Source organism: Cucumis sativus, chromosome 4, assembly GCF_000004075.3.
Source record: "Cucumis sativus cultivar 9930 chromosome 4, Cucumber_9930_V3, whole genome shotgun sequence".
Lineage (NCBI taxonomy): Eukaryota > Viridiplantae > Streptophyta > Magnoliopsida > Cucurbitales > Cucurbitaceae > Cucumis > Cucumis sativus.
Genome location: NC_026658.2, coordinates 20948240 through 20975367, shown reverse-complemented (window position 1 = coordinate 20975367; position 27128 = coordinate 20948240). Strand labels below are relative to the sequence as shown.

The 27128-nt window shown below is 35.8% G+C and overlaps 2 protein-coding genes across 3 annotated transcripts; both read left to right on the top strand.

The window, feature by feature from the left end:
* LOC101205213 (1-acyl-sn-glycerol-3-phosphate acyltransferase BAT2, chloroplastic) lies at positions 1-20203 on the top strand. 2 transcript variants are annotated; one of them, XM_011655580.2, is made up of 7 exons: positions 1-461; positions 555-598; positions 5646-5712; positions 18445-18636; positions 18755-19161; positions 19308-19409; positions 19734-20203. In XM_011655580.2, exons 1-7 carry the CDS (start codon positions 407-409, stop codon positions 19953-19955), a joined length of 1089 nt encoding a protein of 362 aa, XP_011653882.2. In that variant the 5' UTR covers positions 1-406; the 3' UTR covers positions 19956-20203. The 2 variants fall into 2 exon arrangements, with proteins under 2 accessions (XP_011653882.2, XP_031740085.1); XM_031884225.1 differs by lacking the exon at positions 1-461 and adding an exon at positions 18331-18357.
* A 1766-nt stretch (positions 20204-21969) lies between these two features.
* LOC116403438 lies at positions 21970-23698 on the top strand (the record flags this gene model as incomplete). The annotated part of the gene is made up of 3 exons (XM_031884584.1): positions 21970-22128; positions 23393-23510; positions 23607-23698. Coding segments are annotated over 3 exons (369 nt in total), but the record flags the coding sequence as incomplete, so codon positions are not given.
* Positions 23699-27128: the final 3430 nt, after the last annotated feature.

Below are 27128 nucleotides of genomic sequence, written 5' to 3'. Positions count from 1 at the left end.
TACAGCAACAAGAGCAAAAGGAAAAGCTCTTTGCACGCTTCTCTCTCTCTTCACTTTCTGAATCTTCCGCCATTTCTCCGCATTCAATTCTCTTTGCTTCTCGTAAATAATCACTTCATTTCTTCCATCTCCTACTCTGTTTCTTCTTCGTCTTCTTCATTTTGTTCATGTTTTTCGTCTTTTTCTTCTCAATCATCTCTGTCCTTAACCAAATCCATCTCATTTCAACTTACTTTCTCCCCATAAATTCTGCCTTTCGATTTCCGTTTCCTGCTCCCTTTGACTTATCTTATGGTGATTGAACTCTTGGGTTGTTTTTCATCTTCTCTTAATCCTCAATTTGTCGTCAAATAGAGTTTCTCTATCAAACCATTATTCTGCTCATGCTTTGCTCCCGTTTTTCTCCATGGAAGTTGTTTCTCTCTATCGCCATGCCTTTTCGCTTCCTCTTCATCGCTCCGGTACTTTCTGTTTCTTTATATCTCTCGCCTTATGGTGTTTTTACAATTTTATGTGTTCCTGATTGGTGTATTTCTATTGGATCAAATGTTTAGGTTGTCAAGAACTTGGGCTTTTCAGTACTTCATCTTCTCTGCTGGTAGGCAGTTTGGCCAATCTATTTATCACTTTCGTTTCGTCTACTTGTTTGTTTTCTGTATATTTGTTGGAAACTCTGCACTCTGTTGTGCTTATGATGGAGAGAAGAAAATATTCATGTAATTACGTTTGTCTCAATATTGTAATCATGAATCAAGTAGGGACCTGTTCTCTGGAATGCTTATTGCGGCTAACCTAGTGCAAAATGAACTCTGGTGTTGCTAGTTTACGAATGAATGTTTAAACCATAAAGATCACAAAAAACATCATCTAACTGTGTTTTCTCCGTTGGATCTGGAGCCAAACATCTGGGACATTTTTGTGCCTCTAAGTTCTGAATTGAAGTTTTATCTAGGTTTATGAATTGAAGTATTATCTAGGTTTTAGCACAATTGTATATAGGACACAAACTTAATTAAGGAAAAAGTGATAAAACAGTGGGGAGATGAGAAATCTCCCACCAAATCCAGAGGAGTTTAAAAAAAAAAAACCACAATTTGTATTAAATAAATGAACAATCATAATTTCAAAACTCTTTTGGCGGAGAATACCGAGAAAAACAACTGTCCCAAAAGTCCTAAAAACAACTAGAATCTCCTTGAAAGGTTCTGCGATTATTTTTTAGTCTGCTTCCAAAAGATTTTATAGAGCCTTAAAGATGTTCGCAAAGAAATTGAAGAGGGGCTGAATGGTTGTCTTAGGGAAGCACTGGTAAATGTTGAAAGAGAGACTCTACAACTCTTAAATACGTAAGGGCAATCTAAAGTAAGATAGTTTTAGTCTTCTATAGCTCTGGCACAATGCCATTGCCAGCAGCTGGGAAGTAAAACAAAGTTTGGAAACCTTTTTGAATTCTATGGTAACAAATTAACCAGTCTTGGGCAAGACCTGAAGGAAGAAGTTTCTTTTTTAGGAACTTTAGCGTTCTAAATGTTCCTACCTATGTGGAATTGAGACAACCACGCTCCTTTAAAAGCTTATGCTGGAGGGACTTCCTCGAAAACATTCGTTTCAAGAGCCAAGTTTTGGAATTTGATCACTCAGAAATTGCAGCTCCATTTTTCTGAGTCTCAAGGAATGGATGCACAAGACCAATGAAACTAGTCATAATCTTAATGAGTCAAAGAACCTAATCCTAATCGTAGTCAATTAAGGTTTGATTTTTCTTTTCTTCTCTTCTCTCTCTCCCCCTTGGATGAAAACTACAAATGAAGTTATCCTAATTTACTGGAATCCTACTACATCAATAAATATTATACACAAATATCTATAAAATTATTAACTCCAACAGAAAGTTAACACGGTCCTCCGAGAAAAAAAAATGATGTTATCACCTTGAGAGATTCTATACCATTTTTATGAGATATATATATATTTTAAACTTTTGGCAATAGAAGTCTAAGGGCCCTTTAAACTGAAAGTGCCTTTAAGGCGTGCTAACCATTCACAATCTGCTAAAATGTTATCTACTGGTAATGATTTTCTGTAAGACCCCCAATTATCCATACTTATAGGAGGAAGGGTAGAAAAGTAACTGCACAGGGAATTATTATGGAGAAATGATTGGAAGGACGTTCTGAGTGGTAGGGCCCACTGGGCTGAGGAATATGTGAGTCTATAAATAGGATTATTAGGTTGGAGTAGCTAGGGTATTTTTATCTTTTAGGAGGTAGGGCTACAGCAGCCACCAGGGTCTCTTAAAACCAAGAGGCTGGTATGATCTTTTCTGCATTTTTCCTTGTTGTTTCTTGTTATTTCTTTTCATCTTGTGAATCTGGATCATTTGGCTTTATATATAAATAAAGTAAACCAGAGTACCGCCTCTGTTTAAGCCATTTATACAGTCCTTTCGGTCTAAATTATTGTTAGTATCCTAATATTTTCCTCCGTAAGGGATGGTTTCATCATGAATCTTCGACCCAGTTTTGTTAGGAGGCTGAAAATGTAACTGCCAAGGGTATTGGGTGGTCTATTGATGAGGGGGCAGGTTGAAAAAAGTAAAGGATCTATGGGGTTATGAGTTCAAACTGTTGGTGGCCACCTATGTTAGAAATTAATATCCTGCAAGTCCTCCTGTTAGAATGGTTTAAACTCTGATCATTCTATAATGTTAGTGTTAGATTGGACTTCTTTAGTTTGTCATCGACTGTGAGGTGGGTAGTTTCCTGTTTTCTTATTTGAGGTTGATGGTTTTTGTTATAATCCCAAAAGAGGGACATTTGGAACCATGTGCATAAGATTAAAAACAGCTATGGTTCCTAAATAGCATTTTCTGTCATGAAGCATGGACACTTTTTTTTGGAGAGTGTCAGTTTCGAACACGTGTCCAACTCTGAAATGCGCTTGACACGCAAAATTTCGTGTATTTTCTTTTTTATTTTTTTAAATTCCGACATGCCTCGACACACACCGACACGTGGGAGGGGACACAAATATTCACTTTTCTCTATCCTCTCGAATATTCAACGTTCGGCCCCTCCCCTCCGACCAGACGACGTCGGAAACCGCCACTCACCCTCTCCGATCAGAAGACGCCGGTGACTTCAACTCCGATCAGACCATCCGTGCTTGCCCTTCGTTTTGGTTACTTGCTGTCTGGATTTAAAAGCTCTTCCCTTCGTTTTTTTTTTCTCTCTTTTTTGTGTATCAATGTTTGAGGGTTCCAACTGGTTTGACAGAACACACACACACATATATATCCTTTTTTATTCATTACTTTGTATTGAAAAGAGAGACAACGAGTTCACACCAATTTACGTGGAAACCCGAGTACCGGGAGAAAAACCACGATTGTTTGTGTTGTTATTATTTTCTAATGAATAAAGCAATAGGTACAAGGGAGAATAAATAGAGTACACAATGGAATAAAAAAGGAAAAGATTTAGGAAAATAAGGAATACATTCCCATAATCTTTCCATAATTATTCTAGGATTCTAACAAGGAAAAAGCCTAGAAAAAAGGAAAGAATTCCAACACTTTGTATTAATATGTAGTCCCAATGAAGATGTTGAAATTTATATAAAGTATGGTTTAGGCCATGGGCCTTTGTGGTGCATTTAATTTTTTTTTACTATTTTGTATTTATTTAATGTGGAATTTGTACACATATGGTGTGAGTTTTTGGATGAAAGTGTGAGTTTTTGTGGTGTGAGTTTTTGGATTATTATCTGGAATTTTTGGTATGGTTTAATCAGATTTCAGAGACATGACGTGTCTTTGGAAAGGTGTATCTTGATGTTTTTGGTCTAAGAACATTTTTTTAGTGAATTCATTCTATTTTCTATGCTACAAGTATTATCACATATATTATTTAAAAAGATAAAAAAATTATAACATGTCTTTAACGTGTCATGTCCTACTTTTCTAGAAATTGGCTGTATTGCATGTTGTCACGGGTCGTGTGTTACTGCCCGTGCCTCCTAGATTTTCTCTAAGGGAAGTAAGTTGACTCTCATCCAATTTGTTCTGTGTGGGATCCCAATTTGCTTTATATCTGTATCTAGAATCCATGTTGCTAGTGGTAGCTTTAACTTTAGAAAATTTTTTTGTGGGAAGCAGTTCACAAAGGTGGGAGTTGGTCGTTCATTTGGTCAGTGGAGAAAATAGTGTTGAGGTTGGATAATCTAGAAAGCATTTGTAAGTTGAGACTCTGTAAGAAGGCCTTGTTGGCTAAACTTGATGCTCTTTGGCATTGGGTCATTATGAGCAAGTTACAAGTACGGTCCTCATGTTTTGGTGGCTAATCCTCGTGCGTGGGCCATTTTCTGTGGCCTTGTGTGCATGTGATAGAAGTCTATGAACTCCCATCCAGAAAAATTAACTCGTCCTCGAGTTCGACAGACAATCGGAACTCATATGGGACAAAGCAAGGAAAACAAAAAGCTACATTGTGAAAGTATTGCTGATAGTCATAGGTGTAGGAAGATCTTCATGACAGGTCTTGTTTCCAAATTTTTCCAGAATAGGAAATGATCTGAACTTCTTATTGGAATTTTAGAAAAAGAACCAACTTGAAATCTGTTGTGAATTTACACCATCACAAGGCCACCAGGCTGAAAGTAACGTGGTGACTATGAATGTCAACTTGAATCTTGTACTTTTTGTTGGAGCAATCAGATTGTTCACAACTTCTTATGAATCTGTTGAATATGATCAACTTGTGGTCAACCTCGGCACTAAGATCAACGTTAGGAGGTAATTTAAGAAGGTCAAATGTAAGATAAGTAGAATAAGTATAGATAACCTCGAATGGACACTTCCCAGTGGATCGATTTTGCATGAATTGTTATTATATGTAAATTCAGCTTTTTGAAGGGAAATATCCCACTTCCTAGGTTGATCCCCGCTTAGGCACTGAGTGAAGAGAGGTTGCCTAATGTTCTATTAATCACTTGTATTTGACCATCTGTTTGAGGATGGCTGGTCGAATAGTACATCAAGTTCGTCTCCAACTTTTCTCAAAAAAACTTTTCTAAAAAAAAACTCATATATTTAAGATCCCTGTGTCTTGAACTATGTCTCTAAAGTAGATTAGTAATGTTTAAGGCATGTAATGGTTTTTTACAAGGTAAAGTGTGTCAATATAACAAAGATGTTACTATAATAAAATAACCCTAAGATATTACGCTAATTAAATAACCCTAATGTTAGTAAGTATAACAAACACTTTTACTCTCATCTTGTTCTTCCTCAACTTCTTCTTCAACTTCTTCATTGCTTTCTTGAATTGTTAAATTTCGTGTTTGAGGGCAATCAATTGATAGATGACCAACTTGTCCACACCTAAAACATTTACCAAGGTTAGGTCTATTATAAGGATTAGATGATTTATTTGTCAAAACAGCTTGTACTCACTCAATATTCTATGTTCAAGGGAGAGGGTGAGGGTGTTTGTAGAAGCATGGTGAAGGGGCATTGGTAGGATGAAGATGGAGCTAGAGATGCTCCATCGTGGTGTTTTGCACCATTTTTACTCATTATGGTGTTTTGGACCATTTCTACTCATTTATTTGTTTTATTAGAATGTTAATTACCATTTTAATTGCAGATGAATGGGTTTAGGAGTCTTCAATATAGTTCGTCTCTACATCAACAAGCAAATTTGGGAAATGCTGGTAAGTTATTTCTTGCTCAAAAATCTTGTTCTAGTTAATTTCTTCTCCCAAATAACATAGTATAATACTATAACCTAAACCTTTTTTTAGTACTCAATAGTTTCCACTACCTTTTTGTTTATGACTATCTTTTACCAGCATTTAGCTGATAGAACACTAGGAAATGTGTTCTTGTATATTCATAAAACACCCAAACAAACACAAAGAAAACAGCAAATACAGTCAATGTGTTCTTGTATATTCATAAAACACCCAAACAAACACAAAGAAAACAGCAAATACAGTCTTAACACAGTGCAAACACAGTCTTTAACACAGAAAATTACAACCTAAACACAATCCACAAATCAAGAACAGAAATTCAACAAGACTGAAAATAAAACTACCCAGCCACCAGATACTGAATACTCTGCCTTCCCTGCTCTCCAGGAAACTAGCAGCCCTCCATACCAGAACAAAATAACCCCCCTTCTCTTCCCTTCTTCCTATCCTCTAAACAATCCTGTCATGTAACTAACTGTGGTCCCCACCAAGGTTGTTTCCACTTTTGCCACTTTCTTACTTCTGCGCACATGCCACTTCATTTTTCTTCCTTCTGCTATATTGTATTATGATCGGTGGTCTATCATTACTCTCCTTCTCCAAACACACCTTGTCCTCAAGGTGGAAGTGAGAAACTGCTGCGCAAAATCATCACAATTCTCCCATGTAGCCTCATGAGGTGGCAGTCCTTTCCAGCTAATAAGAACTTCCCATTCTTTTGTTGATTTGTTCTTCCGGTAACCAATGCTTCCATTCTTTCAGTCTCTCCCCAAAGAAGCATCTCATATAAGCTTCCACACCTCTATTGACCACCTCCGTTTGTCCATCCGATTGGGGGTGGTAAGCAAAGCTTCTACTTGATTTAGTTCCCTACAGCCTATATATCTCTTTCTAGAAATGGCTCAAATTTTTCTTTGTCACGGTCAGACACAATGGACTTAGGATAGCTGTGTAACTATCTCTTTAACAAAAACCTCAGCAACAGCCTTTGCAGTATGAGGATGTTTCAAGGCTATGAAATGACCATATTTACTCAATCTATCTACAACAATAAGGAAGGTAAGTTCTCTCCCTTCTTCTCTTCCTTTCCGGTAGCCGGTTTCTTCATCAGTCTTTTTTGACAAGTCTCAAAGCAAAACATGGAAGTTGTCAGTTGCGAAATCGACCAGTCCCACTACTGCATTTGGAAAGAGGAAGATAGTTGTTTCATTGAAGATGTGGAAGCCTGTAGAAGCATCTCTATTTCTGTTGGCCAATTCAGATGGACTAAGTCAATAATCTCTGATTTACTCAAAACTCCAGTGGACAATTATTTCAAACAATTTGGGGATATTGGCAGAGGAAGATTGAAAATTTCAAAGTTTCAAGCAAAGTCTGGATGGGTCCTAAGCTGCGATCATTGGCCATATTCAGGGGGTCTTTTCAGTATTAGAGTTTGCTCAGAAAAAAATCAGCAAGGATGGAAGTCGTTTTGCAAGATGCTGGAAAAATTTGTAGAAAAAATGGACTATGTTAGATGGTACTCTGGTAATATATCCAGTTTTCCTTCTCCGCAAATGGTAGAAAAGTTGAGTTATGTTGATAAGGTTAAGTCCGGTAGCTCTAAACTCCCAGTTATAAGGTCTGAAAGACTGGAAGTCAGCCAAGATTTTAGTCAAAAAAGGAAGTTACTAGTGGACAGTCATCCTTCCCCTCCAAAACAGAAGCAGTGGTTGATCAAGAACCATGAACTTGCTAAGGTTAACTTTGAAAACCTTTGGATTATATCAAAATTATTTGCTTAAGATGACTGGAGATTGATTTGTAAGAGGCTGGAAGAATTTTTTGGAATGAAAACTGTAATAAATCCTCTATTTGATGAGAACACCCTCATTGGTATTGATCAAGGATCAATTATTGACTTTATCCGTGAGGAAGGGAAATGGCAAGCTTGGGGGAATTTCCGCCTCAAATTCGAAAGATGGGACGACATCAAACACAGTCGGCCACTTGTTTTAAAAGGCTACGATGGTTGGCTCAAAATAAAAAACCTTCCTCTGGATTATTGGTGTAGAAGCACCTTTGAGGTTATTGGGGATCACTTTGGAGGTCTTATTGACATATAGCCATTGAAACTCTGAATTTAACAAATTGTAGTGAAGCCTGGATTCAGGTAAAGAAGAACTTATGTGGTTTTGTGCCATCAACGATCGAAATTACAAATCTAAAGAGGGGAAATATTTATCTACATTTTTTTTTGAAAAGGAGACAAGCTTCTTTATTATTAATAAACTCAATGTACAAGAGAACTATACAATGAGAATAATATGGAAGCCAAGAATTGAGGGAGAGAAATAGAGAAAGGATCAGTAGGTGCATCTCAACTAGGTTGACACCCCCATAGCACCCTCATCATATTTATCTACATTTTGGTGACTTTGAATTTCTAAATCCTCCTAGAACTTCCAAAGTTCCTTTTTTGCTGGATGATTCAATTGATCATTTGAGAATTAGAGATGTCTTATTAGATGAAAATTTTGATCTTTCCTTCTATGAATGTTCCAAAATCAGTTTTTGCAGCTCTACCTAGGAATAGAAATCCTCTTGAAATTTTGAAGCTTTTTCCGGCCATCCCACCGGCACCGGAGAAGAAGTCAGAGGCCGGCAATCTGGTTGATAGTGAATTAATTGCACGGGCATCTGAACAATCCCCCTCTTTGAATGTTGCCGAATGCAAGATAAACACCCGTTGCAAATTGGTAGCGGGGCCACATGTATTGATTCTGTTTCTAAAAGACTAGTAGACGAAGAGCCATCAAGTGAGAGGAATAAAGAAAAAAACGCCCACTTAATTACTATTAAGAGTAATTTTAATTTGGTTGCTAAGGATTTATTGAGAGAGAGAAAAAAGGATAAAGCTTCTTTAATTACTATCATTAATATTTATGACATTCTCCAAAGAAATTAAAGAAAACTTTTTCCCTCCCACCCAACGGCTGTCTCCATTTTTGGCCAACTCATCTCCTCCACTCCTAGTTTCAGGTTTCTGCAAAAGGCCTAAATCAGCAAAATGTAGCAAAATGTTGAAGCTCCGAAAATCCTAAGGCATTATATCGGAAGCAAACATCCTTCGACAACTTATAGACAACCGTATTAAAATCTGAGTTTAATGATGGTTGTGCTCTCAAGGTTCCACTTTCAATCCCTTCTCGGATTCACCGTTCTGAGTCATCTATTTCAGAATGTAATCTAAACCTTTTGGAGGTTTACAGCTCCAAACTTCGGACCTCTAATTGCTTCATCAGGTCAGTAAACCCAGTTTCTCCTACTAAGCAATTCAATTATTGGAAACTTCCCAACTCTAACTCTAAAGTAAATTTGATGCGAGGTTCTCCTTGTCCTGCTGCCAATTCTCTAAAAAGCCTCCCAATGAGGCCTTGGATTCACCTTTTAGTGTTAGCAGTGAGGAGTCTTTGGGTTTCTTTAACGGTTTTGATCACAAGTGTAATGGAGAAATTGAAGGGGCAGATCTCACTGCCTTATTTGATGAAGCGGTCACCCTTCCTCTCAAATTACCCTCAGAATTGCCTAAGGATCTGCTGTCCTTTGTCATAGATTGTGGCATCATCTTGGTTTAAAGTGTCAGCTGACCGGAGAGTTCTTGACAGATAAACAGGTTGCATAAGGAAAAAGACTAGGGGAAGAGATAATCAGTGGAAAGATTGTTTTGTCGAAGAGGGTCATCTTATGGATAAAGGGGTGAAGGAACCTTACATAGCATTTCTGAAAAGCAAAGAAGGCAAATATTGGCTTAAATTAGCAGTTCAGCCCTCCCATGTTGTTAGACCACCAATATTATTTCAATATAGTAAGAGAAAGCATAAAAAGAAGTAAGAGAGAATGTTAATGTTTTGTGCAACTCTTCCATGGAAGTCTTCATTGCATAAACTATGGCTGCTCTTCTATTATTTCTCAAGTCTATTCTTTGAGATTATCTTGTTAATCATGAATCGTGTTATGGTCGGAAAAGGTGTTGGAATCTATTAGAGTGGCTTACGGGAGAAATAATTTGGTGAATATTTTTAATACTTCTACTCGCGTGAGGGATGTGTTTTCATTTGGAAAATCAATCTTTGTCTTTGAAGATTCAACATGGGGTGTTGAGGTGTTGCAAATGGCAGTACAACCTTTAGCTGTTGGTGGTTTTTGGAAAGATTTTTTCGTGCCTCTTCTAGGTTTTGGACTACTTTGGCATGTTAGCTTTGTGCTCGCCTGTTGCTTCTTCTTGCTAGCCTCTAGTTTCAAATGTTTTCCTTTTGAGAGAGTTATTTCGTTTTGCTTTGTTTTCAGATCTCTTCGTTTTGGTTCTGTTTTAGTTTCACTTTTTTCTGTTGGTTTTCGCCTTTTTAGCTTGTTCTTTGCGTTTGTTTGTTTTGGTTGTTTTTTCCCTTGTATTGGCAGATTGTTTGGTTGTTTTCTTTTCTTTTCTTTTTTGCTCTTAGTATAATTCTCTTATACTTTGAGCATTAGTCTCATTTAATAAAGAGGTTTGTCCCCGTTTCAAAAATATATCTACAACAAGTATTACCTCATGTCCTTTGGATTTAGGTAGGCCATCAATGAAGTCCATAGATATCTCGCTCCAAACCGCATCTGCTATTTCTAGGGACATGAGTAATCCGGCAGGTGATAAAGCCATTGTTTTGTTACGTTGACAGGCCAAACATTCCTCACAGTATTTTTGCACATCAACTTTCATCCCTTCCCGATATAGCTCACCTGTTAATCTTTTATAAGCCGTCAAGCATCCCAAATGGCCTCCAAAGACTGAGTCATGATAAGTGTGAAGAACCATAGGCAATAGGACCGAATTCTTTCATGTCACCAATCGTCTCTTCCTCAGCATGCCTTGATGCATAGCAAAACCAGAAATTGCTTCACTCTTTTCTAACTTTGCGATGATTTCCTTCAACTTGACATCCTCTTCCACTTCTGTTTTAAGGACTGATGTGTCCAGCTAGGCTGGAGCAATGAGATGATTTAGATGTACCGTTGGAGGGACCCTCGATAGTGCGTCTGCTGCTTTGTTTTCAAGGCCAGGTTTGTACACTACATCAAAATTGTACCCCAGCAATTTAGCCATCCACCTTTGATGTTGAGGTTGAATAACCCTCTGCTCTAATAAAAACTTCAATGAGCGCTGATCCGTTTTAACTACAAATCTCCTTCCCAAAAGATATGGTTTCCATCGTTGGTTTGTGTATACTACAGCCATTAATTCTCGTTCATAGACTGGCTTGGCTCTATCTCCCATGGCCAAAGTGTGACTGAAATAGGGTATTGGTCGATTATTCTGAGTAAGTACATCACCTATTCCATAACCTGATGTGTCAGTCTCTATTTTAAACGGCAATGTAAAATTTGGCAGTGCTAAATTTGGTGAAGTCATCATGGCCATCTTCAACTTTTCAAAGGCCTCTTTCAACTCTTTCAACTCACTTAAAATCTGCCTCCCCAATGGATAAACGTCTTTTTTCAGCAATTTGGAAAACAGGCAGCCCACGTAGAATCAATATTTTGATTTGAATTATGGTCTTCGGGTCCCTCAATAGCTCTGAAATCTTGCAAAAAAAAGCTCCCAAAAATTGCCTCTCCCCCTCGATTTGTCCCCTATGTTTGAAGGCTAGTGAGAATCTTTCTCATATTTTCTTGAACTGTCTTGTCTCCTCCTTCTGCTGGGTAAGGATTTTCTCCTTGTTTAATTTATCTTGGTATTTGACGTTTCACTAAGTGCTAGTGTGGTTCAAATTCTGTCGGGTCCAAGATTGCCCAAAAAATCAAGCATCATTTGGGACAATTTGTCTAAAGCTTTACTTTCAGAAGTGTGGTTCGAACAAAATCAGCGTATCTTCCTCGATAAAGCTAGACCGAGGGCAGAAATTATGCTTGCAGCAGAACTTAAAGCTGCATCTTGGTGTTCCCTTAAAAAGGAGTTCGCTCATTTTTCCATTCAAGACATTTACCTTAACTGGGCTGCTTTTCTTTCTCATCCAGCCTAACCCTGTGCTGCCTCAGTTTCAACGTTTGCAGTTTATTCAGCCCGTAGCCCTCTTCTGTTTTTGAAGCTTTGAAGGATTGCCCCAGTTTAGTTTTGTTTGTTTTTGCTCCCCCCACTCCCCCTCGTGTTTCTTGTTGTTTTCTCCCGGTCCTTTTCTGTTTTTCTGGACCTTTGTACTAAGCTGGTCGCTTTTATTATTGTTTCTTTTAGTTTTATTTGCTACTGCTCGGGATATGATGTTTGGCGCTAAGGGGGTGTCAACCTAGTTGAGATATCCAGGTGCGCCTCCTGATCCCTCTAGGTTTCCTTTGTTTACTACTTCTTTTTGGCTCTCTTTGTATAACTCTCTTGCACTTTGAGTTCTTATTAATAAAGAAGTTCTTGCCTCCGTTTCAACAAAAAAAAAAAACTTTTCAAAGGCCTCTTGTGCTTTCACTGTCCATTCAAAAGCCTCTTTTTTTAACAATTGGGTTAGAGGTGCAGCCACACTTCCATAATTCGTAACAAATTTTCTACAATATCCCGTCAATCCTAGGAAGCCTCGAACTTCACGAACACTGGTTTGCACTGGCCATTCTTTGATGGATCTGATTTTCTCGAGATCTACTTCCGCTCCTTTGCCCGATATGATATGACCTAAATATTCCACCCTCTCTTTAGCAAATCCACATTTATTCAGATTAGCATATAATTCGTGCTCCTCTATACTTCTAACACCATCTCCAACTGTTGAAGATGTTCCTCCAAGTTCCTGCTGTAAATAAGTGCATCATCAAAAAATACTTAGACGAATCTTTTGAGGTAAGGTTTAAATATATTGTTCATCAATGCTTGAAACGTGAATGGTGCATTGGTGAGGACAAAAGGCATGACAAGGAACTCATAATGCCCTTCATGAATCCTAAATGTTGTTTTCTCAACATCTTCCTTACACATTCGTATTTGATGATATCTCGCTTTGAGATCAATCTTCGAAAACATGCTAGCTCCATTTAGTTCATCAAACAATTCCTCAATAACTGGAATAGGGAACTTGTCAGGGATCGTCACATTATTTAATGGATGGTAGTCTACACAAAACCTCTAACTACCATCCTTCTTTTTCTCTAGTAACACCTGGCTAGAATAAGGACTAGTGCTTGGGCTTATTATCCCTGATGCTAACATCTCGTCAACCAACTTCTCCATCTCCTCCTTTTGTAACGCATATCTGTAGGGTCGAACATTTGACTGGATCAGTCCCCTTCTTAAGATGTATGTGATGTTCAATGCTCCTCTGTGATGGCAACTCTTCTGGCCAATAAAAAACGTCTTCAAATATAGCTAACACTGCTGGTATAGAGTGTCTAATTGCAGGGACCTCATCAATTCCATACAATTCTGCAAATGTCATTCTGCCCTATATAGCTCTACACTCTATCAAGAACCCTTGATCAGCTGGTGTCCATGTCTTGATCATGTGTTTCACCCTAGCCTTGTTTAAACTTGGATCTCCCTTTGTAACAACCTTCTGTTCATTTTGAATAAATGTTAAGGTGAGATTTCGCCAATCTACTTCAGTCACCCCCACACACTGCATTCCGAGTATAACATCCACCCCTCCCAATTCTAAGGGTAGAATGTTGTCAATGGGGCCTGTTTGGTAACTTTTCCGTTTTCCGTTTCCTGTTTCCTATTTCTGTTTCTAGTTTTCTAAATAAGACTTATTCAAATGAGCTTCGGTTAGGCGAATCACCCTTCCTCTACTATTCGAATCAAACTCACAAGAGAAGGATTTATTTTCGATTTTTGTCGAAATCCGTTTTGATGTCCCCATAGTCGTTCAGTGAAGAGATGATCGGAGAGGGTGAAGTCAGTCGGGGATGAAGAGATAAGCGGAGGAAGTAGGTAGAGCAGTGAGGACAGGAGGTTGCAGGTAAAGGAATCGTCGGAGGCCATCAACACGAGGGACAGCGGCAGGGGAGCACTCTCTCTCTCTCTCTCTCTCTCTCTCTCATCCTAACAAATTTATTAACTATTAAGAATAAAGGATCATCATCTTTTCTTTAAACTTACTGAATTGGTCCCGATCAGGGGTTAGGCCCGCTGCTTCAAAGCTCGACAGATTCCTTCTATCCAAGCCTTGGATGGAGTTCTTTAGAGAAGTAAGTGTGGAAAGACTTCCTCGTACCACATCGGATCACTTTCCGATACTTTTAAAAATGGGGGCTCATTCCTGGGGTCCCACACCTTTTAGATTTGAAAATGCTTGGCTGGATCATCATCTTTTCTTTAAAAATGTTGAGAACTGGTGGGCGCAGTTTGGAGGTTGATGGCTGACCTATATTCTCTTTCATGGAAAAGCTAAAAGGTCTGAAAGCCATCCTAAAAAGTTGGAATAAGGAGACTTTTGGTTACATTTTCTCCCAAAAACAGGTGCTGATTGATAAGATTAACTCTTTTGACTCACTTGAAGAGTCAAGCTGCCTCAACGAGGAAAGTGTGAAGGAAAGAGAAAACTGTAGAGGGGTTTTGCTTGATTTGATTGTGAAAGAACAGAAGTTGTGGATTCAGAAGTTGAAGCTTCACTGGCTTAGAGAGGGGGAGGAAAACTCAAGCTTCTTCCACAGATGGGTTTCGGCTCGTAAAAGTAAAAGTATTATTTCTTCCTTGGTTAGTATTGATGGGAAGACTCTTGTCACAGAGAAGGAGATTGTGGATGAGATCCTCAGCTTCTTTTCAATGTTATATGGCACAAAGATCTCCTCGCCGTTTATTTGTGACGGTCTTAATTGGAGAGGCCTTAGCTTACAGGATTCGAATTTACTTGAGGCTCCCTTTACCGTAAAAGAAATTAGAGAAGCTGTCTTTGACTTGGGTTGTCTCAAGTCCCCTGGCCCTGATGGCATGACTGGAGAGTTTTATAAAAAATCATGGAACATTCTGAAGTCCGATCTCGTAAGGGTGTTCCAAGATTTTTTTAAAAAGGGAGTTATTAATAGAAGATGTAACGAGACTTATATCTGCCTCATCCCCAAAAAGAAAGAGGCGGGCCGTGTCAGTGACTTCAGACCAATTAGCTTGATTACCTCCTTGTATAAAATTATCTCCAAGGTGCTTGCTTCAAGGCTTAAAAAAGTTCTTCCATCGATAATTAATGACTCTCAAATGGCTTTTGTGGAGGGAAGGCAAATCCTTGATGCTATTTTAACTGCTTCTGAGGCTGTTGACGAATGGTCTTTAAGAGGCAGAAAAGGCGTGCTTTTGAAGCTCGACCTGGAGAAAGCTTATGATAAGGTGGATTGGTCTTTTCTTGATATGATCATGAAACTTAAAGGCTTTGGTAAGAGATGGAGGAAATGGATTTGGGGATGCTTGTCGACAACTAATTTCTCCATCATTGTCAACGGGAGGCCTAGAGGAAAAATTATTGCTAAAAGGGGCATTCGTCAAGGTGACTCCTCTTGCTCCTTTTCTTTTTATGATTGTGGGAGATGCTCTAAGCTGCCTTATCCACTACTGTAATGAGAAAAGGAGTTTAAAAGGCTTTCATTTTGAGAATCTGTCAGAGGATTTAACCCATCTTCAGTACGCAGACGACACGCTTCTTTTTTCTTCCTGGGAGGATGGAAGTTTGGAGAACTGGTGGAAGGTGGTTAATATCTTCCTTATGGGAGCCGGTCTTTCCCTTAATAGAGCTAAAACCTCCCTGATCGGTATTAACCTTAGCAATGATGACTTAGCTCCTTTTAGTGAATCTACGGGATGCTCGGTTGATAATCTTCCCTTTAAATATTTGGGCTTCTCTATTGGAAGGGGTCATAATAGAAAAGAGATGTGGAACAATCTTGAAGAGAGATTCAGACACAAATTTGATAGGTGGAGGAATGTATCCCTCTCCAAAGGGGGTAGACTAACTCTGGTGCAATCAGTTCTCAACAGCCTCCCTTGTTATCTCTTCTCCCTTGCTCAAGCTCCAGTTGGTGTTATTAATAGATTGGAACAGATGATCAGGAAGTTTGTTTGGACAGGTGGATCTACGAATCCAATTGCTCATCTCGTCAACTGGGAATGCACTTCCACCCCAACATTGTTATGGTGGTCTTGGGATTGGCTCTTTTAGGCAAAAGAATATTGCTCTTCTCACTAAATGGTTTTGGAGGTTTAGCAAGGAAGAAACCTCATTATGGAGGCGATTAATTGTGGCCATCTATGGTTTAGATGAGAATGGGTGGTCCACCAAAGATCCAAACAGGGAAAAATCTCATAGATTATGGGCTGGTATTTTAAAGCATAAGGAGATATTCTTTAATTTTTCTGCTTTTGTTTTGGGAGAAGGAACAAAAATCAAATTTTGGAAGGATAAATGGTGTGTCGCGGAAACACTTGCAGAAAAATTCCCTAACTTATTCTCTTTGGCGCTGAATAAGGAGGCTTATGTGGCTGAATGCTGGTGTACTGCACTCATTCTTGGAGTTTGGGCCTTAGAAGAAATATGCTCGACAACGAGATTGCCAATGCGGCCTCAGCTTTAGAAATTCTTCACTCTTGGGCCCCCACTGAAAGGAATGATAGTCTTAAATGGACTCCTAACATGAATGGCAACTTCACTACAAAATCTACTTTTCTTAACTTAACTAAGAGATCCCCCAACATTGTTGTTCCCTTGATTCGTCATATTTGGAAGAATAAAATTCCGAAGAAGGTGAAGTTTTTCTTATGGTCGCTTGCTTACAGAAGCCTCAACACCCATGAGAAACTACAAAAAAAAATTCAGAACACATTGCTTAGCCCCTCGATGTGTTGCCTATGCGCTAAAGATGAGGAAACCTTGGATCATTTATTTCTACATTGTCCCTTCACAAGAAAAGCTTGGAACACTCTGTTTGGTATTTTTGATTTGGAGCTTTGCCTTCCTAGCAAGATTGATAGCTGGATGATTGAAGGTCTTAACATTTAGAGGTTACAGCCCTAAAGGAAACATCTTATGGAAATGTGCGACGCGTTCCCTTTTGTGGAGCATTTGGAAAGAAAGGAATAGCAGAATTTTTGAAGATAGATTTAATTCTTTTGATTATTTTTGGACTGTGGTTCAACACACAGCCTCTTGGTGGAGTACGAATTACACCATACACTTTTGTAATTATAGCCTTTCTATGATTTTCAACAATTGGAAGGCCATTATGTCTTAGTTCCCTAGCTTCTTTCGGGGAGGGCCCTCTTGTCCCTCGCCCTTAGGATGTTCTGTCTTGTTATATGAATATACTTGTCTCTTATAAAAAAAAAAATCTTTTTGAATTTGCTTCGATCACTTGCAGATTCGTCCCTGTCCGATTTAGTGTGTTTGTTTTCATGTTTTCCTCCCCTGAATCGAATCGCTTGCATCAATCATGCTTTTAATCTTACTTGACGACTCTTCGATACCTCTTCCATCGTCGGCTTCCCCTTAATCATGCCTTCCATATATTTCAGTAAGATTTGTTGTTGCTGCTGTTGCTTCTCAGCATGCAAGACCCAGTCGTTCAATACTTCTCGCTAAGGATGAAATGTCTTCCTTAATCGTTGGTAACTCGTGTAACTCTGCTCGAATGCTCAATATCTCCTGATCAACCGTTTCCAACTTTTCCTCAATTCGCTTTTGTGGTATGGTAGATGTCTTCCCAGGTAGGAATGCTCTGATACCAAAATGATAGAACACTAGGAAATGTGTTCTTGTATATTCATAAAACACCTGAACAGTCTTAACACAGTGCAATCACAGTCTTTAACATAGAAAATTACTAACCCAAACACAATCCACAAATCAAGAACAGAAATTCAACAAGACAGAAAATAAAACTACTCAGCCACAAGATAACTGAACACTCTTCCTTTCCTCCTCTCCAGGAAACTAGCAGCCCTCCATACCAGAACAAAATAACCCCCCTCTCTTCCCTTCTTCCCATCCTTTAAACGATCCCCTCATGTAACTAACTGTGGTCCCGACCAAGGTAGTTTCCACTTTTGCCACTTTCTTCCTTCGGCAGACGTGCCACTTCATTTTTCTTCCTTATGCTATATTGTATTATAATCGGTGGTCTATCATTAGCTGGCCCAGACCAACAAAATCTTATAACTTATGATATTGTAAAATGATCCTCGCTTCATCATTTCATCACCAAGTATAATGGTTTTTGATCCTAGGCTAGATACAGCAGAAGAGTTTATAAAACAAAAATTTTGCATAGAGCGTGCTTGCATGTGCAGTGAAATGTGTTAGACATTGGGCAATTGTTCGTGGCTAAAGCTTGCTTGATGATTTACTATCGAATGATCGAGATTATCAGGAAATGACATGTTGATAAACATACGGGAGCACAATTTATTTTATGCTATTTGAAAATTTTCTGTGGCTTATTCTGATCATCTGCTGAAAATCAATAACCATGTAAGAGATTCTATACTTCTCGACTTTGTCATCAGGGTATTGCTGGGTTTTAATACACTCTTGATGTATTTGCATAATCTAATTGGCTTGAACTTTCCTTTTAATGAAATGCTACATAAAATTTTATTTTTAGGAGAGTGCTGAAATCTGATGCTACAGGGTTGGTAAACAGTGTGTTTTCATTGTTATTATTTTCTTATAGAAAGTAAGTTTTAGCCAAGGCTTTGATGTTTCTCTTCATCTACAGCTCAACATTATTGCTTCTCATCGATCATCAGAAAATGTGCCAGTGTCTCTTGGTGTTACCTTACTCCAAACGAGAATTTATACAACCCTTGGCACAACAGCCTGTTCAGTGGTAAAAGAAATGGTCGGTACATTATTGTTAGGGCTGAACTTACAAAAATGGGGACTCATGAAGCTGGTTATCCATTATCAGGTTTCTCTTGGATGAATTTCGTTTCTTTCTTGTCCTGTTGCCTTTTTTTTTTTTACCTCTTATCGTTTATGTCTAATTCCAATTTTGTTTTGTTTCTTTTTAACTGCCTAAAGTGCAGTAGTACCATTGAGCTCCAAAGTCAGAGGAACGTTCTTTTATGCTACTACTGCAATCACGGCTATTTTTCTCTTTATGCTTATGCTGGTGGCGCATCCATTTGTGTTATTGATGGATAGATACCGCAGAAGGATTCATTATTCAATTGCCAAAATGTGGGCAAGTTTGACTATTGCTCCATTTTTTAGGATCAAATATGAAGGGTTGGAGAATTTGCCATCTCCTAATTCTCCTGCTGTGTTTGTTTCCAACCATCAGAGCTTTCTAGACATATATACACTTCTTACCCTGGGCAGAAGCTTTAAGTTCATTAGCAAGACTGCAATATTTCTCTTTCCCATTATCGGTTGGGCTATGTTTATGATGGGTGTCATTCCTTTGAAGCGTATGGATAGCAGAAGCCAGTTGGTACTTTCTTTGTTTATCTGTTTCAATTCCGCCCACTTTATTTGTTAAAATACAAATTTGAAATAAAATTTGTTGCACCTTTTTCTCGTTGTTAAGGATGATGTTTTTGGGTTATTACTTCAAAGTTTGTTAACTTTGTAATGAAGGACTGTCTGAAGCGGTGCATGGAGCTTATAAGAAAGGGTGCATCTGTATTTTTCTTTCCAGAGGGAACACGTAGTAAAGATGGAAAATTAGGCACTTTCAAGGTAAGTACTCATTATATTTCAAACCATTGCGGTGGGGGGACAGTAGAGTCAATTTTTGGTTATGAAATCTTTACTTTCTTTCACAAACTGAGTTGGACATACTGATTCCCTTCATAATTTTGAAGTTAGAGCTCTGAAATAAACAGTGCTTGTTTGGGTTGCTTTGCAGTTTTGTAGTAAGGTTACTTTTTTTTGTTAACCAATATGCTTGATCATATTTAGATCTTTAGTAAGCTTATTGTATATCTGAAGTTAAAAGTAGTGGTTTGGGGGAGATTGTACTTGTGATTGACTAGAAAGGGTTAAAATATTTGTTTGTCTCAGAAAGGAGCATTCAGTGTTGCGGTAAAGACGAAAGTGCCAGTTGTACCCATTACATTGGTGGGAACAGGTAGCATTATGCCAGCTGGATTTGAAGGCATCTTGAATAAGGGATGTGTGAAAGTCGTTATCCATAAACCTTTGATAGGATGTGATCCAGAAGCATTGTGCAATGAAGCTAGGAATGTAATTGCAGATGCATTGAGTGAGCATGTTGATTCCTGAGCCTTTCCAGTGTGTGATTTTCGGTTTCTTTTTCGTTTCAGTTACCTGATGTGGAATATTTGTTGTGTTCACAAGGTAACTATCTCTCTCCCCATTTCCATTTCAATTTCAACTTATTACTTTACTTCACCCCTTTTGCTTATTATCTCATACACTTTAATGTCTTTGGACGCAATATTAACAGTACAGGGAAGTTACAGATAATAATCATAATAAAAAAAATGCCTCTTGATTATTTTTATTATTAACATTTTATCATATTCTTTTTGTAAATCTAAATTAAACTTCAGCACTGCAATTAAAGCATATTAACAAGGGACAACGAATTGGAAAATACCATAATACTTAAAACTCCAAAGGGTCAGTGAATGGCAAGAGCTTCAGCACAAATTAAGGAGCTCAATAGAATCTCTCTCTAACCATGCAATCAAAGAATTCAATTTCGACATAATAATAATAATAATAACAAATAACAAATAACGTATTCAATTTTTTAAAAAATAACTTTCATTTGACAAAAAATTAATTTCTTAACATTTTACTTGAGCCTTCAAATTTCAATTTAGTGAACAATATATATATATATATATTTTTTCAAGGAATGTATAAATATGGCATTCAGCATAATGTTCCATTAATATATTAGTGACAAAATGGTTTTACAAAAAAAAAATATATTGTTTACAAAGAAATTCTTGTGTAACAATGGGTATACATACTTATTTTAATATTTACAAGCCTCTTATTTCAACTTATGCAAAGTATTTTTTATTTTGAAAGTGACGGATCATATGCAAATAAATCTAGGGAGGAGGGAGCTCTAGTATCAGTCCTTAACTTTATCGTTTTTATATAATATATATATATAAAAAACCATTTAATTTTTAATAGTAGTTCAGTGGTTACTTCTCGAAGCAAGTTTAAATCGGTTTAATTTCATTTATTTTATTATTTTATTGTTTTTATAAAACATCAGCTTAATCTTTTTTAGCTTTTTAATGTTTTCAACTTCTAGCTTCTTAATTTTTTCAATTTCTTCTTCTTCTTTTTTAACATCTTTTCATACCGTGTGAGGTAAATTTTCATTTATTTATTCTTTTCTTTTTTAAGTTTGTTATTTTATTTATATACATTTGTTTTTTAATATTTAAATGTTTTTTTTAGTTTTTAAAATTTCTTCTTTGCTTCTTTTAACTATTTTGTTATCTTTCAAATTTGTTATTTTATTTGTATGCGTTTGGTTTTCATATTTTGAATTTTTTTTTTTAATTAGTTCATTTATTTTATATCTATTTTATTAATTCTTGAATTAATTTATGGATTTTTAAGTAAATTTATTGGGTTGTTTAAGATATTGTTGTTATAGGTCAATATCTTCTTAATTTATTCTTGTTACAGTGTGATTGTAGGTTTAATTTGAAATCTAAATGAAAAAAATATTTTAAAAGAAAATCGGGTGGACCATCATCTCCCTTGAAGAAAAGTAATAATAGTTATGAGAGACATGTCACTCAAATAAAATTAGAAGATTTACTAGTAGGTCTTAGTCTAAGAATTATAATTCTTGGTTACAATTATAATATTCGAGATGAAGTTCGTAGAACATATCTACAAAAAGGACCCTGTCAACCTCAAAGTCACTTTTTCGTTGAAGAAATTTGAGTCACAATCAAAAAGTTTAATCCAAATTTGTTTATTGAATATCCTAATTGGTTGGGATATAGTATTTCAAAAGATAGTTGCCTATTGTTTATGTTGTTATTTATTCAAATTAGAAGTTGAACAACAATAAGGACGTGAACATTTTGTTGGAAAAGGACTTTCAAATTGGAAGAAAAAAGAGAAATTGCAAACTCACGTTGGAGGATCAAATAGTGCACATAACTAAGCTTGAGGCAAATACGAAGCTCTTTTAAATCAAAAGCAACAAATTGCAACATTTTTTAACAAGATGTCTGATCAAGCAAGAATTGACTATCAGATTCGATTAGGTGCAACAGTTGATTGTGTTTGATTTTTGTTACAACAAGGTCTTCCATTTCGTGGACACGATGAAACTAAAGATTCAATAAATCAAGGTAATTTTCTTGAACTCCTACAATGGTTATGCAATCATAATAAAGATATTGAAGTCATTTCTTTGAGAAATGTTCCTGAAAATTTGAAATTGACTGCACTAGATATCTAAAAAGATATTGTGAATTGTATTGCAGTAGAAATTGTCAATGCAATCATATGAGACATTGGTGATAGGTTGTTTTCAATTTTCATTGATGAGTCGAATGATATATCTTCTAAGGAGCAAATGTCAATTGTGTTGAGATATGTAGACAAAGGGTGTGTGATTGAACGATTTGTTGATATTGGACAAGTTACAAATACAAGTTTTTTATCACTTAAAAAAGCTATTGATTGATTCTTTTCTATACATGGATTAAGCATGACGAATTTGCTAGGACAAGGTTATGGTGGAGCAAGCAATATCCAAGAAGAATTCAATGGATTGAAAACATTAATTTAGAGAGAAAATAAATGTGTATTTTACATTCGTTGTTTCTCTCACCAGCTTCAATTAGCCTTGATAGCTATTGCAAAAAATTATGTAGCGATTGCTAGTTTTTTTTTTTTTTAGTTGTAAATGTGGTGAATGTTATTGGTGGATCAACAAAACGTTGAGACATATTAAGAGAGAAACATAGTGCCAACACTTTTGAAGATTTGAATAATCGCGAACTGTCAAGTGGAAGGAGATTAAATCATGAAACAATAATTAAACGACTAGGAGATACACGGTCGAGATCACATTACAACATTTTGGTGAGATGTATTTCAATGTTCTCATCAATTTATGAGGTACTTAAGACAATCACAGATGATGGATCAACTTCTGAACAAAAATATGAAGCAAAGGTTCTAATGAATTCAATCTAATCATTTGACTTTGTTTTCCATGTGCATCTTATGAAAGCTATCTTGGGAATCACAAATGATTTGTCTCAAACACTAGAGAAAAGATCATGATATTGTGAATGCAATGAATTTGGTCAAGATTTGTAAAGTAAAATTACAGTAGAATCATGATGGCAATCATTGTTGGATAAAGTTTCAAGTTTTGTAATGAGCATGATATTCTAATGCTTAAAATGAATGATATTAATGATAAAAAATCATTTTTCTAATGCTTAAAATGAATGATAAAGTTTCAAGTTTTGTAATAACCATCTATGGATTCTTAGTTCAAGGGAGGCAAAGACGAAATTCTCAAGAAATCACAAACATACTTCATTATCGTGTTGAGATTTTTTTATGTAGTTATTGACATGTAACTTCAAGAGTTAAATAATCGTTTGACTGAAAAAAGTATCGAGTGGCTTCTTTGTGTGGCATGTCTCAATTCGAGCAACTCGTTTGCTGCTTTTAATAGACAATAACTAATTTTCCTTGCACAATTTTATCCTAGAGATTTTTCAACTACAGAGCTTGTTACTCTTGAAGATCAAATTCAAAATTATATCATTGATGTGCGCTCAAATAATATGTTTGTTGAGTTAACAAGTATTGGTGATCTTTCTAAAAAAAATGGTGATAACAACTAAGATAAAGTCTACCCATTAGTCTATCAGTTGCTTACCTTAGCATTGATCTTACCAGTTACAACGGCCACTGTGGAGAGTACATTTTCTGTTATGAGCATTATAAAGACCCACTTGCGCCAATCGAATGGGAGACCAATGGATGAATGATTGTGTTGTAACATATATTGAGAGAGATTTATTTGATAAAATAGATTATGAAGTTATTATGTATCGATTTCAAAATATGAAATCTCGTAGAGGACAATTATATTGTATGAAAGTCAGTAAATTTATTAATTTTTAGACCCACTCACTTGTAAATTATTTTGATTGAATTATAAAGTTTTATGTCAATAAACTTTCTAGATCTTCCATGCAATGCACGTAGTTCCAACGTCCTTTGTAGTACCAACTGTACTATCTACAAGGGGCTAAGAGGAGAAACATTTGTGGTACAATCTAAATTTATATTTAAAAAGAATAACTAGTAATATCTCGTTTTTTTTCTATAAATACCTTAATCAAACCTCTCATTATTATTATTAGGGAAATTGTATAGGATAACATTTTGAGAATATGATATAGTAATTATAGCACATTGTTTTAGAATTTTGCAAATATGACAAAATTCTCACTTCTTCATTTTAAATTTTTTATTATTCATAAACTACCCTTCAATAACTTATTTATCTTCCTCTTTTTAATGTCCTACTCATTATTTATTTATTCTCCCACTTTTTAAGGCCATAATTATTTGTTCATTCTTATACTATAAAAATTATTTATTATTTCTGTTTTAATCTTAATTTTAGAATATTAATAGTACAATAATTACAATATAAAATATAATAATTGTTGATCAGAGTACTTTAACTTCATTTGTGATTTTTTTTTTTACTTTCTTCGAGGTGTATTTTGAGTTGAATTTGATTCTAAATCATTTTTTTTTTTTACATTAATTTTGTTTTGGTTTTACTTTGTCTCAATTTTGTATCACTGATATACTTATATTATATGTATTAGTTGGTTAATATACTTATTACGTGATTTTTCGATTTTTCAAATTTTATGTCGTTCATTAGAGTATTATTAAGAATGAATGATGTAACTCAGTGTATCATTATCAAGTATATCAACAATATATTGTTAAAGCATATCATTAAAGTTAATCATGATCAAGTATATGAACCAAGTTTACAAGTGTATATCAATAGTATATCAAGTGTATAAGTAGGAGTTCAAGCATATCAAGTGCATTTAATCAATCAATTGTATAAGTGAAGAATACTAAATGTATATGCAATGCATCAGGTGTATCAAATATAATGTTTCAGGTGTTTATCAAAATGTATCAAGTGTATCAAAAAGTATCAGGTGCATCAAGTGTATCAATCAAATGTATCAAGTATATCAAGAAGTATCAGATGTATCAAAGGGTATTAGGTGTATCAGTATAAGGTGTATCAAACCTATATGATATTAGTAATGAAGGCATTTGTGACATTTTACCTCTTGATGTGTGGGTTGGGCTTCATTCTTGTCATTTTCGCAAATAATAAAGTATATGTGTTATGGACTTAGTTATTATAACTTATTTTGTCATTTTTACAAGTACCCCTTTATTAAATTCTTAGTATCACACTGAAAAAGAAATATATTTCTTTTAAAAAGTCTCATTCTTTTATGATTGATTCTAGAAAATTGTAATAGAACATGATTTGTTTTTTTAAGTAAATGATATAGATTATATTGTCGTAAAACCGAAATACGAAAATAAAAAAAATATAATGTTAATGAATAAAGAAATTAAGAAAATTTGAAAATTAAGAAAAAAATTAATTTTCTCCACTTTCTCCATTTTTCATGGAAATTCTCTCTAATTTTAGTGTTTCTTACAACTCCACTAAACATAACTATTTATCAACGACAAGTAGAATATGACATTACATGGCCACTAAGGGGCCATGTTTGCTTGATGCATGGTGGATACTAAGAGATTATATTTGCTTGACACGTGATGGACACTAATAGATGATGAGATCTTTATGTTATATTAATATTTATAATATTTACCCTTAGATGCCCATTACATATGAAATATGCCTCGTTAAAACCTTACTACAAAAAATCCAATGAAAACAAAATCCTAGTGAAGGAAAAAAGTATATATTTCATATATACCTATAAAAATGAAATTTACTCCCGTTCAGGGTAACATCCCTTGAGATCTCTAAGTCATCACATTCCAATGTTGTACACCAATTTTTCAAAGATTGTAGTAGGTAATGATTTTGTAAATAAGTATGTTAGATTATCTTTGAACAAATTTGTTGCACTATTTGCCATTTTCTTCAAGATCAATTGTATAGAAAAGCTTCGGTGAGATGTGCTTTGTTTCGTCATTTTTAATATAACCTCCTTTTATTTGAGCTATACATGTCGTGTTGTCTTTGTTATTATAGATTATAGATTTATAATTAAATTCTAAATCTTTGTTATTATTTACGTTTTAAATCTTTAATAAAATATAGGGATCTTTTAAAAAATATAACCAAGCAAAAAAATATTTCCACCCTATAAAACAATTTCGAAAACGAAAAAAGTCCACAGGCCCATAATGAAAATTACAAAAGATGCTCGCGAATAATTGGCATCCAGCTCGTAATATATTTGAGAAATGTTGTGTATAATATATTTAGGAAACGATAGTTTAGATTTTGCTATTGTAGGATTTAGAGTTAATTTAGTAAGAGTTTCATATTAATTAAATGTAGGATTTAAATTGTTTTATTTAATTGCGGTATGACTTATGCTCATGACACAATCCTATAAATAAGATTGAAATGTTGTAATATAAAGTATCCAAGTGTAAATGCTCTTGGCTGTTACTTGTGTGAACATGGTATTATTCATTCATCAGTCTTCATGTGCTAACACTCCATCTCAAATGGTGTTGCAAAACGAAAAAATAGGCATTTACTTAAAACTGTTTGTGCTTTATCGTTTCAAATGCATGTTTCAAAAACCTTTTGAGCGGATGCTGTCTCTATAGCTTGTTTATTTATTAATAGAATGTCTTCTTCTGTTCTTAATGGTGAGATTCCCTACCGTATGCTTTTTCCTACAAAGAATTTGTTTCCTATTGCTTCTAAGATATTTGGTTGTGTTTGTTTTGTTCGCGACGTTCGTCCTCTTCATACTAAGTTAGATCACAAATGCTTAAAGTGTATCTTATTAGGTTATTCACGTGTTCAAAAGGGTTGTCGTTGTTATTGTCCTACCATTAAAAGGTATCTTGTTTCGCCTGATGTTGCATTTTTTAAGGATACACCATTTACTTCATCACCATCGAGTTCGTGTCAAGGGGAGGGTGACAATCTTTTTATATATGAGGTTACCTCTCCCACACCATCCTTGTCCATTGATGTGGCTCCTTCCTACCCGTTAGTTTCTCAAGTCTACTTCCGACGACCTCCACCACAACCTTCAGACTCATGCCCTCCATCAATGCTTCCTTCATCTTGTGATCCGGGGCCAAGTGATGATCTTCCCATTGCTCTTCACAAAGGTAAATGAAAGTGTACTTACCCCGTTTCTT